We start from the raw sequence: 13,192 nt of genomic DNA, 5'->3' as shown, positions 1-13,192 counted from the left end.
GAGGATATGGTGACAAAGTCCTGAAAGCAAGAACTAGAAACAGTTCTCAAATTTGCTGTAATTGAAGCCTGTTGCGCCGCGAAGGTCGAACTCCGCAGAGCCAAAATTTCTCCGCAGCCCGAGAGCCTCGCAACCCAACACGACTTCACAACACCTTACATACAACTACAACTTGAAGCACCCTCGCACCCGTCATCGGCTTATCTGTGCATTTGCGGTCAGTGACCGCTCGCGAGAACTGCAAGCCGTGGTTCTATCACTGCTGCTCATTCCAATGTTGAGCTAGTATCCAAGCAACCCTCAACAGCTCGCGCACCTCCTCCACATACGCGGCCGTCGAAGGCCACTGCATCAAAGCTCCGGGCCTCAGTCGCGCTTCGGCCGCAAACATGTCTGTTACAGATGTGCCAGCAGTTAAAGCATACAAGCCACTCGTCTCGCATCACATCCAGCGGTTAAGCGAGGCGCGACAAGGCAGCGACATCGACTCGCCCATCGTCGAAAGCGACTGCGCCGAACTCCTCGAAGCAATCCGATCAATCCGAGCCCAAAGCCTGGAGCATGACAAGGCCGACTCACCACAACTACACAATGCTGCCCTGGAAACAGTGTTCCGAGAGATCTTCGTGCACATTGTTGCGACGGTCGCGATCTCTGAACCGGCATTTTCCCAAGTCTGGGTTCTTCTCGACATCATAACTGTGCTCTCGGACAACGACCTCTGCGAGCCTGGATTGGGATTCTGGCTAATCGAGGAGCTGCTGGACAGCCAAACGATCGACGGATGCCGCAAGGTCTTTGATTATCTTGATTCCCGCAGGGAGAGGATAACAGCCAAAAACTTCAAACACAAGAGCTTGGTCATACTAAGATGCTGCAACGAGCTGTTGCGACGGTTGTCACGGGCGGAGGATACGGTTTTCTGCGGACGAGTCTTCATATTCCTGTTCCAGAGCTTTCCGCTCGGAGACAAGAGCTCTGTGAATCTACGAGGCGAGTTCCACGTTGAAAATGTCACCACTTTCGATCCCGCTCCGCGAAAGTCGGAAGATGCCATCAAGCCGATGGAATTGGATATGGACGCACGCACACCGCAGGCCACCACGTCAGGGGCCCGCACACCGGCATCGAGCAGTCAGATACAGGAGCAAGACTCTACAGGAAGAGGGACCCCAGTTGCCGGCAAAGCAATAAAATCCGAAGTGAAGGATCAGACACAGCCGCCACCCGACCTGGACACACTGTATCCCAAATTCTGGTCTCTCCAGACACTGTTCTCATCTCCAACCAAGTTATTCGAGCCCTCCAACATGGCGATGCTCAAAGAGGGTTTAGCCTTGACACTTTTATGCTTCAAATCCGTCTCCCACGGTTCGGCGCCCAGCACGGCTCCGTCGGATGTAAGACGGGGACTGAAGCGCAAGCACAGCGATATAGAATCAGACAGCAACGCGTCCCTTCCCGCCTCAACATTCAACCCAAAATACCTCACGAACCGGGACCTGTTCGACCTGGAAATCCACGACATAGACTTCCGCCGCCACATTCTCGTCCAGGCACTCATTATGATCGACTTCCTTCTCAGTATGACGCCGGCCGCAAAGGCAAAGTTTGAAGGACTGACCAATAAGTCGGTATTATACCCCTTCACCCTATCTGAGGAAGACACGAAATGGGCACAATCGACCCGTGCCGCAATTGCGAGTTATTTGCAACAAGGCAACGGCAACGAAGGGAAGTTCTACTATCGGATGGTCGATACGGTGTTGTCGCGCGACAAAAACTGGGTGCGGTGGAAAGCCGAGAATTGCCCTTCAATATCGCGCGATCCGGTCCCTCCACACGCTTACCTAGAGGCCAAGGATACGCTCACAAAACTAACAGACGCACACAAGGCACCGGTGCCCAATCCGCCGGGAGCGGGAGATCTTACATTCTTGTCCAAAGTCGAGCCGTTGGAGGCTCTGAAACGGCCGTCCACGCGCCACAAGCTTCCAACGGTAGAGGAGTATTACCGCGGAATCGAGACCGATGATCTGGACATGGATTTCGCTGTCACAGAGGATGAGAAGAGGGAAATCGAGGAGCGTAAGGCGGGCAAATTGTGGAGGGCTCTGCGGGCGAGTGATCGCCGTTTTGCGCTGTGTGAGCGTGTGCAGTACGGCGGAAACTTGAAGGCGTTGGTTGAAGAGGGCCCGAACCAGGATGTGGAAGAGAAGAGTGGCGCGGATAAAGAAGCGCGTGAAAATGAGAATGGGGGTGAAGGGGCAGAGGCAGTGAAAGCTGAGGCTGAAACGGATGAGAAGCCCGATATTGAGATCGAGGACCAACCGCAGGTCAAGAAGGAAGAACAAGAACAACCCTCCACGACTGCTGCTACCGCACAGGGCGAGGACGCTGAAATGACTGATGTCGCGACCACTGAGGCTGGAGCTCAAACAGACGAAAAGAGCGGCGTGAAAGTCGAGAACGACGAGGACAACGATCCAGACAGAGACCCGGGGGAGGCAGAGGAGTAGTTCGTCACCAGAAACCAAAGACTGAATCGCCAGGATGATTGCCAACTTGCCGTGTTGCGCGCCGAATAATAACAATCATAGACCATGGGCTTACAGTACCTTAAACTGCACAATAATACTGTAGTACCTTGAATCCAGAACAGCGAATCTGGGGAGCTGTGAATCCGAAGGAGTGTGCTCAGCTTCCTTACCAGGCCATGCACAGGGCTCCCTACCTAGGCTGTACCGCTGCAGCTCAGGGCGGCTTATTATTCATGGCTCAGCTCTAAGATAGGAGGGTGCTTTAAGTTCGAAGTAAAAAACTGGAGCACGGGAGGTCAAAGTGGGAGCTGAGCACGGGGGCTGTTTCTCACGTCGACATGTGACGCTGTCGTTTGGAAGTATGTACAATGTAGGTGCTGTATGCAAGCGAGGCGATGCCAGTGGTGGTGGTGGTTCGGCACCACTTGCAACAGGAGGCTGGGAGAGGCAAGGGACCGAGCAGTGTACACAAATCACCGCTTCCAAGATGTCATGTTGGACTGAACCGCCATCCTTGAAATATGCGGTGAGCCGCCACTGACAGCCATGGACAGGAGAATTATCCATCAGAGGAGCTGGGACACTTTCGCCATCGTAGCTATCACCATGAGTCTGAGCATGATGGCGTCGTCCTTTATTCTGAAACCGGATCGAATGACCAGTATCAGCCTTGACGATCAGGCCTCGCTGGACAGCCCGCGAGGCTTCGGAGCCTTGTGCTGATCGGAATTGGCGCCAACCGCGGAATGTGTCAGGCTGTGCTGGTCGATGCTTGTGGACTGCGAATGAAAATCGACCTCCACCGGGCAGTTAAGAATGGGGAATCGCCAAAAGAAACCCAGGCCGGTCTTCCGTGCCCAACTTGATGCGAGGCCGCGAATAGTATCACACAAGCTCCTTCAGTCTCTGCGTACTAGAAGGGCCGTTGTGGCAGATGGCTGAGGATTCCGTAACCACACGGCATGATGGCGAAATTCCTTTCATTCCCCTCTTTCTCATTTGTGTGGTTCCCGTATCTTTCGCAGTGGATCGGCCGCTGATGGGTTGATGGAACCTTGCTGGGCTGAGGCCACCGAGGGCTCCCTAGGCTGTGGAGGGGCACGCTGGGGATGGATCGCCCATGCGATTGGCGTAAATCTCGCCTCCTCGGAGGCAGCGTTGAAGTGGTCGGTGGCTTGTCATTCGCTGTCTGCTGGATGTCAAAGCCTCGTCCTGTCAAAGGCTTCCGCGGCATTTTAGGCTTCCTTTTGGGCTGTCCTTAGGCCTTGTGCAACCTTGTCGTCCCCCTTGCCCTCGAGTCGGCCTTTCTCTCCTCATGCTCCCCTTGTGCAGCCTCGGCAGATGGCTGGCCACTTGCATTTCTGCGACGCTGCGGGTCGGCCTTGCCACACACTGCTCGAATTCCGTCTGAATGATAAGGATTACTGCGGGAGATGCGAGGGGGGAAGCTCGTACAGGCAGGGTCTTCGAGGATCGAAAAATCTGATTGACGGACCAAAGTGATGGACGCTGTTGTGGCTTGCCTGGTCTTGCATCTACTAGGATTTGGCAGGTTCTGGAGGTTCCTTCTGCATGAGCTACACGTGCCCGAGGCGTTGAATGGAGTATAGCTGGTACTGTGTAGATAACAGTCGTTGGGAGAAGTAATGAGGCCTTGCCTTGGAACTACTCCTGCTGCCCAGTGAAAATGGAATACTAGTTGTAGTTGCTAGGACTCGAAGCCTCAGTGCCTGACCGAGCCTCGACTGGAAGTTGGCTGCATGGTGTGACGATGGGTTTATTGCGGACAGCCCTGGTCGTAAGCCTGGGCCGTGGTTGTGATCCGTACCAGGTAGGGAGGGTATTCTCGTATACTAGTAGTTATCGCAGTAGTCGTAGGAATTGCAGAAGTAGCCGGTGGTCGTGGCAGTAGTCGAGGTTGAGGTCGAGGGTGCGTGCCAGTCACGGTGAAGCTGAAGGCTGCAACTCTCCCCCTCCCGCAGCCTTACAGGCTAAAAGCCTTGTCCACCTGTTGCAGCCCCTTCAAGTTCAGTTCAAGCCTTCGCTCTCTTCTCTCGCTCTTCTGCTCCAACCTTGCAGTGCCTTACCATCGCACGCAAAACTCGTCCCCTCCTCTTCTACTCTTCTTTTCCTTTTCTTTTCTCTCCGTCGTCTTCATCCCCATCTCTCACACTTCCTCTACGACAGTGCATTTGGCCGAAAACAATTTCTGCGCGTTGCACACTTCCGCCGCCGCCGTTTCTAGCCGCTCCTCTTATCGGAGCCTTCTCTCGGCCTCCACACACATACGCGCACAAGCACACGCACCATTGCACCAGGCCACGCACTAGGCTTATCCGACGAATTTATTTCCGTCTTGTAATTTCGAGTCCAACTCTCATTCTTACTCAAATCTCAGCGAGTCACGCCGTGTCGCGTTGAAGTGAGAGGGGAAGAAGTTGCAGCAAGTTTGTTCCTCGAAGCCTTGTCGCCACACAGTCTGCTACCAGCGCATTGCATTGCCGCTACTGATTACCAAAATTCTCCTTTTGGATTCAGACGCTGCCCCCTCCGTTACCACCACGGCTGCCATAGGGAGCATGCTCGGTCCCTTTTGGCCTGTAGCTAATTGAGCTTCATATCCTTGCCGGTCTATCGCATCGTGGCCTTGTCTGGCTCACGCCGAACTCCGCACGCTCACTCAACGCTCACCCACCCAGCCTAGAAACCAAGCCCCAAACGCCACCCACCATTCTTGTCAGCCACCATGGCAACAACAGAGTCCAGCATCAACCTCACCCCCGCGTCTCTCAGAGGCAGTCCTTCGGACCGCATCATCAAACCGCGACCTCGAAAGGATTCGCTGCAATCCATCTCAGGTTCCGATACTCATCCTGGGCGGGTGGTGAAGCCTCGCGCTCGAAAATCGCCCGGGTCTGGGGCTAAGCGATCCGAGCCGGCCAAACGCAAATTTATTTGTTCATTCTCTCATTATGGCTGTGATGTCGCCTTGAGTTCCAAAAACGAATGGAAGCGCCATGTTTCGATTCAACACCTGCAGCTAGGGTTTTATCGCTGCGACGTGGGATCCTGCAACCCCGACTTAAATCCTAATGTTCCGGGTCACAAACGTGTCTATAATGACTTTAACCGAAAGGATCTCTTCACGCAGCATCATCGACGCATGCACAAACCTGAAACAGGGCCTGGCTCGGCTCCATTCTCCCCGAGCAATCCGGATCCCAAGGACTGGAGGGCCTTTGAAGATAGCCTCGAAGAAGTTCGAAATCGGTGCTGGGTGGAGAAGCGGAAACCTCCTCAGCGAAGCACCTGTGGATTCTGTGGCCGAGTCTTCGAGGGTGAAGGGAGCTGGAATGAACGTATGGAGCATGTCGGCGGTCACTTCTCCCGTGACATTGTGGAGGCCAAAGAGGAACGAGAGGATGAGGATCTCACCAACTGGGCTCTGCAAGAGGGCATCATCAAAGACGGCGGCAACGGTCGCCATGTGCTCGTGGACCAACCACCGGCCTCCGGGGAGCGGCCATATCTGGCTCGAGGAGACCGCGATGTCATCATGGCCGACGCGCCCAGTTCTGATGGATTTTCTCGCGATCCAGATCAATCCCCATCGCTGAGCGCATCATCACGCAGACCGGAATCGGAGAGAGGAGACTATTACCAAAAACTGGACAGCCCCCAGGAGTCACGTCGCCTCAGCAATGCATTCCCTCCAAGCACCAATGGCACTCCGCGGGCGCCATCCGTGCCATTGCTCCAGGCCACACCGGCTGGCTTGGGGGCGGGACAAGCAATTGCTCCTGCTCCTCCGAATGCTTCCACGACGCCGACTCTGGCACCGGCTCCCTCGCCTAGGGCGAGCCAGGCGCAACTCCCGCCTCCTCCTACCACTCCTTCTGAGAAGAAGAACTACAATCTTGCGCCACCGCCTCTTTCAAAGACTCGTCGATCACCTGGATCTGCTTCTCAGGAAGACTCCGAGAGTGGCGACCGACTTGAAGACCTCATCAACCAATTGATCCGGCCCAAACCGCCCAAGACACACCGGCGACTGACATGGAAATGCGTAAGTTGCGATTCAGATATTCAACTTCCGTTCCTCTTACTAACTGCTTGTTACAGGACTGCAATATGGAAATGTCTGTTAACCTCGACGATGCTGACAAGCAGGCCATTGAGAGTCTCCAAGACATCAGCATCATCTGTAGCAAAACGTCCAATCCTTATCTCAAGGTGGCCAAAACTGGGAAATACCATGTGGTGGCTTGTGACGAATTGGCGGGATACATTTGGCGGAATTCCAAGCAACCCGTGGAGCAGCACATTCGTGCACCAGAGACGGCGGCAGTTAGCTAAGACTGTTCGGTCAGGCTGATCATGGCTTCTTGTCGATTCGAGCGGTTAGTGACTGAAACATGGCCAAGGAAGCTGAGGCCGACTCGATCGACTATCAATATCATGCCCCTTTCTGAACAAGAAACGCTGCATGAACGACATTTACGTTAAAAGCACCACCTGCTTCCTACCATCAAAAAGCCGATTTACAACGAGAGAGGTTGTCATCGCTGGACAGACAGGAAGCCATCGCCGCTGTCACTGCTGCAGCAGATGTGGCTTGTGATAAGCTTAACAGGGCGCAGAGAAACGAATGGCGCCCTGGCCCATGGGTCCATAGCAACAAAGCAACAAAGCATCTTGACCTTGGGATCTGGTGTCCCTTTCTGGGAGCTTTAAATCATTCCCCACATTCGTGGTAGACTCTTTTCGCAACCCCGCAGAACGAAGCGTGAAGTGTGACCCGACCGGCAACAAGTATCACACATTTTGTATGTTACGATTCTCACCGGTCTCTGTGTAGGTAGTTGTAAGTCTACATAAGTAAGGTGATTATACTCGCCGAGAACTTGAAGCTTTGCCGAGTTCATCGAGGGGATTGCTTAGCTTCTCGGTAGGCTTGCCGTCGTTAGGTACACAAGTACTACAGCAAAAAGCAGCGTTATTATGCGCGGCTAGGGAGGCTAGGGGCATTAGGCTCCTCCCGCAGAAGCCAAAGCAGCCTAATGAGATTTTTAGCCTGGGCTAGGGAGGCTTAGGAGCCCGCCTCGACCCTTCAGACCTACGACCTCAATGGGTCCCAGGCTCAGGCTGCGGCTGGTAGGTTAGGCTCTCGAACTGTAAGGGTTTAGGGGTCCGGATAGCGGAAGAGCCTTACCAGAAGCATTGGACTTACTGTTGGTTCCTGACAAGCCTCTAAAGCCGCCGCTGTGCAGTGACCGATGGATCTCCCAAGCCGCTCCGCTGTGCTGTCATGTTCCCTTCGAGCCTCGCTGGCCACACATTCGGGCACGTTCCTTACCATTTCACCAATTCATCACCATCGTCCGTCTATTTCAGTTGAGGCCGTGTAGATACAATAGGTTCTCCTTCGACCACCGCCCAGATGGCTCTGCAGGCCTGTTATGCCTACGGGCACTGCAGACCAGTCTCGCCATTTCCGATGGTGAAGTCCATCAGGTAAATGGTTCTTGTCAACCCCACGGCATGATCTTGAATCATGGCAATATCCAGTCTTCTTCCATTTTCGCCCCATTCGATCAATTCGCATTACTTTTCCGTCGACTGTGACCTGAGTCGAATTGATTAAACACAGTACATGCACGTGAATGCTATCTTGTTCAGAGACAAAGACCATCGACCAGGCGGCCAGGCGACATGTCCAGCCAGTCCAGTTCCATGGATATGGCCGACTGGCCTCTGCAAACTTCAACGCGACAAGGCAGTTTTACTTCGATGACTCCCTTGTCAGAGACCGCTAGTATACATTTCTCGAATTTTCCTTTACCACCTACACCTACCGCTTCCCGCCCGCCCAGCGACAGAAGCGTGCTATCAAATTGTGCTTCAAACCACATCATTCACGTCCCTTTGGCCAGACCGGTCACTATGTATGTGACCCCTGATATTTCCTGGTCGCCAAGAAGGCCTATTGACGCTTGACATGGACAATCTACAGCACGTTCGCAAAGGGCAGCAAATTATTCAAGTTGAAGTTTTCACATATCGAAATGCGGAAGGATCCGGCAGGCAACCTCAAGCGGATTGAGCTCAGCGAGACCTCCGGGTGCCAAAGCACCCTGATCCATTCTTGTCAGTGAGCCGGTTTGGAAAGTCGTCGAAAGTCGAAACTGATGGTGGTAGTCCCTAGTTCCAAGGCGCCCATACCGCATCTTGAGGAGCCGGTCACGTCAAGCAGCGGTCATATCCCTCGGGTATCTTTTCTCGAGGAGCAGACGGTGCAGACGGCATCCAACTTATTCCAAGCACAACCACAGTACTCATTCGAGACTTGGGAAGGTACTGCCTTTCATGATTGAGAACTACTGGTGAACCATGCTGATTCGAGATGCACGCCAGATTGTACTCATTTTCAGGAATCACTACTTGCCCAAACCATCATCTTCACCGCTGGCATTGCCGAAGCCAAATCTAAGGGACGCGGGGAAGAATGTATCAGCCAGAATCTGCGATTACTCAGAGCACGTACCGGACGTCAAGTACTTTTGTTTCTGGCCAATTCTCAGCGGAAAGAAAAGAAGCGATATGTATCCATTCCACGTGAGTACTGGCGAATTGTTCATTTCATGCTATTTTTCTTGATCCTCTCGATTCCTTCACATCACGATGGGACTTTGATGTCCGCTTTTCCTTTTGCTATGAGCCCTTTCGAGCTGTTGCGGCCTCTTCGCATGACGAGTGGCTCAAACGTTGTCGACTACTCTATGAGGTCTTCTCGCTAACAGCTACACAGTCGATTGCATTGACCGGGTCGAACAGAGTAAAAAGCATGGGAAACCAATATCACTCTCATTACGGCCAAATTTCGAGCTTTTAGCACAGATGAAGGCTTTGCAGATTCGATTTCTCGATGAACATGGTAAGTGCAACGCCCAGTCTCATGAGCTCTGACAATTTGTCTGATCATGTTTTATAGACCAGCAGCGGTTTTTTGGCCTTCTTTGCCAGGGCGTCGGGTTCCAAGGATGAGCGTGACATATATAAATATAATACCCTTGATGCGATACGAATTATATGAGCATGCATATGCCAACACGGGGGTGCCCCATCGGCACCGACTGTGTGTTAATTTTTCCCTGATCAGCACGGAGCCCACGCCAAGATGGCAGGACAGCAGCAATGTTTGAACCGAAGTAGCGGCTCGACCAGTCCCTGGGCGAAGGGAGATACAGTATGATCCACGGCTTCGGCCCGGAAGCAATAGTCGGAACATATCCGCGCGGATCCCTTGCGAGACGTTCGTCCTCTTTCGATCGTTCGCAAAAAGGAAGCATCTGTCAACCTTTTTATTTTAGTGTCCAAGATACGTTCGCAGATTGCGTAGCTAGCAGCGGATGGATGGTGCCCGCCTAGGACAGATATATGGGAGAAAAGATCGGTTTGGAGGAGCCTCAATGCAACGCCACCAACGAGAAGGAACGTGGTGGTGGTGTTATGCCAAAACCCCGGATCGTTGGGAGTAAGTTGTACACGTGGGAGACGCTCCGAAGCGTGAATGGTCGAGTTCGTATGACACCAACAAGGCGGCGCTCCTTGGCTCGAAACGCCTTCTACGCCTCATCACAATCGACAGCGCTACGGCGTCCCTCGAGCACACCACTCTCTCGCGTCCGGGACCTTCCACAGTGCTTGTACCCTCAGCCATGCCCGTCCTCGGACGCCTCTCGTGCCATGGTGGGTGGCTGACCATGGATCCTGCAGAGATGCCTAGCTCCACGCCCTGGGCCTGGCCTACCAACCTTGCCGGAGTGCAGATGTACAAAAAGGTCCCGCGCTCACGGTAAGAACCGCTAACGAAGCTGCTGCTGCTGCTCATAGAAATTTTTATCTCATTGTTTGGCTTACCGACGAACAGAACCCAAGTCTCTCGCTCACAGATGTTGTCAGGGTCTTGCTGACGTTCAAAGAAATATATTGCTTCGATCCTGCAACAGCCTTTTGCGGGGATCCTGTCGACTCTCTCAATTATGGATTGCTAGACGGTCGAGAAACGCCTCTTCAGCGGTCTGTGCGTATCTCAATATCTGAGGATGCCACGATGGCGTGGCCGCCTCTATGCCACAGATCGAGCTCGAGACTTTGACCACGAACATGTGAGTCGCTGCGGCGTCGGAAGATGTCTTTATATCGCCCGGTATGCTGATGCCGGTTCTGCTGTAGGATCGCCAAATTCGAGTTCGTCAAATCTACGAGACCATCGACCGCCAACCCTTCCAATGGGTGGTGGTCCTCGTTGCCGGGGTCGGCTTCCTGCTCGATGGGTTTTCGGTATGTTGGCTTTTGGCTGTCTGCCGGATAACATGGTCGGGGTCTGACTGGAATGTCTCAGCTCTTCGCTGGTAACATCGCCCTGCCGATGATTGCCTATGTATACTGGCAGAAAGAGGTGTCGTCTTTCCGCCTGACTTGTATCAACATCGCCACGCTTTCCGGGACTCTCCTGGGACAAGTCTTGTTCGGGTTTCTTGCGGACCTCAATGGTCGCAAGAAGATGTATGGAATTGAACTGGTCCTGCTCATAGGGTCTACCCTCGGAGTCGTCATGTGCTCCCAGGGATATAATGGAAACATGAGTATCTATGCATGGTTGATCTGGTGGAGGTTCATGGTCGGAGTAGGGGTAGGGGCTGATTACCCCCTCAGCGCAACGATAACAGCCGAGTCAGTCCTGTTTCTCCTCCCTCCCTGCTACTTCTTTGCACCTTGCTCTCCCTCCCCATGTCCCTCCGGGTGCTGCTGTTTACACGAAAAGGCTAGTCGACGGCGAGGCCCATTCACATGCTAATGCGCGTTACTGTCTCAAAGGTTTGCCCCTAGAAGACACCGAGCTCGGATGATGGCCACAGTCTTCTTCATGCAACCGCTAGGGCAGATTGCCGGGAACCTCGTCTCGCTGGTCGTGGTGAGTATCTCGCGTAGGTCAGACGCGGCGGCCACCGACCTTGCACAGTCCGTCGATACCATGTGGCGTTGGATCATCGGCATCGGCGTCGTTCCAGGCGTGGTGGCATTGTTATTCCGTTTTGCCATTCCAGAGACACCGCGATTTTTAGTCGACATCGAAGATGACCCGATTAAGGCCGAGTTTGACGCCACACAGCTGTTTGGCGAGGAATCGCTGACGACGCCGCTGACAGAGTTAGAGGCTGGTATGGGTGGCGTGGGTGATGGTGCTGCTGCCAGTGCGTGGTCAACAGCCGACGACGACAATATTCTAGACGAGTCCCACTCTCCCACCTCCAAATCATCGCTGGATATCCTGTTCCATCGAAAACAATCCTCGTGGGCTACGTCCGTGATGCCAATATCGCCGCGAACCGCCTCAACTGCAGCTTCAGCTGCAGCGGTGCAGCAAAGGTCAAAACAGGATTCCATCTCTGCTGCTACTGTATCTGGTGGTGGTGCTGGTGCGAGCGGATCACCACTGAACAACACCTTCACAAGCTCAAATGCCAATCCTCCTTCTCTCCCTTCAACGACATGGACGCTAACCAAGGGCGATATCAAACAATATTTCTGGACCGAAGGAAACTGGAGAACGTTGGTTGCGACGTCCGTATGCTGGCTACTTCTCGACTTTGGGTTCTACGGTATCGGACTTTCGAGCCCTCAATTCCTAGCCAAGACTTGGGGCTCATTGAATATCTCTGGCCCCAGTCCACCCTGGATGACGGACGACAACCCGGACACAGACGTATACGATACATTTTTCGCGACGTCGGTGCAGGCCCTTGTGATTCTCAACACGGGCAGCTTCGCCGGCGGATTACTAATGATCGCGACAGCCAGCCGGCTGAATAGAGTGAAATTGCAGAAATTTGGGTTTTTGGTCCTAGCGGCGCTGTTTATTGCTCTCGGAACAGTCTTTATCACGATTCAGCGCGAGGGCGCAGTCGCGATCGTGCTGTATGTTGTGGGCCAGTTGGCGTTTAATTTTGGTAAGACATTATCACTAGAACTGCACATGCATTTTTGCTGACTTGTTGCAGGCCCCAATTCAACCACCTACATTCTTCCAGCCGAACTGTTCCCTACCCGCTACCGGGCCACATGCCACGGCATAAGTGCGGCCTCGGGCAAGCTGGGCTCGATTCTGGTCCAAGTGTTTTCGGCATACTACAAATTCGGCTCGTCATCGCCTGGAGCCGATCAGACGAAGCGCTACGGCACCATTCTGGTCGTGTTCAGTGCGTGCATGTTCCTGGGCGCCGCGGTCACCCATTTCTGGATCCCCGAGGTGCAGAGGAAAGCTCCTAAGGATATGACTGCCACTACGAATGGAAGTAAAGCCTCCTCGTCGTCCTCCTCCGCCTCGTCCAGATCGATCACTAGTCCTGGGAGCGTTGCCAAGTCTGCTATTAGTGGTCGTACTTGTATGTCTTTGGAGGAAATAGCCTTGGGCAGATGGGGCACGAAGAGCGATGCTGTGTTGAGGGCCCGAAAGGGGAGAGGGGCTGAATTGGATAGAAGGAGCGGTATAAATTGATGTTTGTTGACTTTCAGCGGTTGATGGATGGATGGACGTGTGTATGATGATTTGTACCTATGGATGTACTGGACATAGATGTAGACTTATG

General features: G+C 53.5%; 4 protein-coding genes across 4 annotated transcripts; all 4 read left to right on the top strand.

The window, feature by feature from the left end:
• The first annotated feature begins 140 nt into the window (after positions 1 to 140).
• HMPREF1120_00467 (uncharacterized protein) lies at positions 141 to 2,726 on the top strand. Its single transcript, XM_009154466.1, has one exon. The coding sequence runs from the start codon at positions 390 to 392 to the stop codon at positions 2,517 to 2,519; it is 2,130 nt and encodes a 709-aa protein (XP_009152714.1). The 5' UTR covers positions 141 to 389; the 3' UTR covers positions 2,520 to 2,726.
• A 1,720-nt stretch (positions 2,727 to 4,446) lies between these two features.
• On the top strand, positions 4,447 to 7,582 carry HMPREF1120_00466 (uncharacterized protein). The gene is made up of 2 exons (XM_009154465.1): positions 4,447 to 6,606; positions 6,663 to 7,582. The coding sequence occupies exons 1-2, from the start codon at positions 5,287 to 5,289 to the stop codon at positions 6,894 to 6,896; spliced, it is 1,554 nt and encodes a 517-aa protein (XP_009152713.1). The 5' UTR covers positions 4,447 to 5,286; the 3' UTR covers positions 6,897 to 7,582.
• Positions 7,583 to 8,605: 1,023 nt separating this feature from the next.
• HMPREF1120_00465 (uncharacterized protein) lies at positions 8,606 to 9,584 on the top strand (the record flags this gene model as incomplete). The annotated part of the gene is made up of 5 exons (XM_009154464.1): positions 8,606 to 8,687; positions 8,739 to 8,894; positions 8,955 to 9,155; positions 9,349 to 9,474; positions 9,532 to 9,584. 5 exons carry the CDS (start codon positions 8,606 to 8,608, stop codon positions 9,582 to 9,584), a joined length of 618 nt encoding a protein of 205 aa, XP_009152712.1.
• Positions 9,585 to 10,645: 1,061 nt separating this feature from the next.
• Positions 10,646 to 13,101, top strand: HMPREF1120_00464 (MFS transporter, PHS family, inorganic phosphate transporter; the record flags this gene model as incomplete). The annotated part of the gene is made up of 5 exons (XM_009154463.1): positions 10,646 to 10,708; positions 10,776 to 10,883; positions 10,945 to 11,276; positions 11,421 to 12,553; positions 12,605 to 13,101. 5 exons carry the CDS (start codon positions 10,646 to 10,648, stop codon positions 13,099 to 13,101), a joined length of 2,133 nt encoding a protein of 710 aa, XP_009152711.1.
• Between the last annotated feature and the right edge of the window lie 91 nt (positions 13,102 to 13,192).

This window comes from Exophiala dermatitidis (genome assembly GCF_000230625.1).
Source record: "Exophiala dermatitidis NIH/UT8656 unplaced genomic scaffold supercont1.1, whole genome shotgun sequence".
In the NCBI taxonomy this organism is placed as follows: Eukaryota; Fungi; Ascomycota; class Eurotiomycetes; order Chaetothyriales; family Herpotrichiellaceae; genus Exophiala; species Exophiala dermatitidis.
The sequence above is the reverse complement of the archived record's forward strand: the minus strand, read 5'-3'. Positions and strand labels throughout refer to the sequence as shown.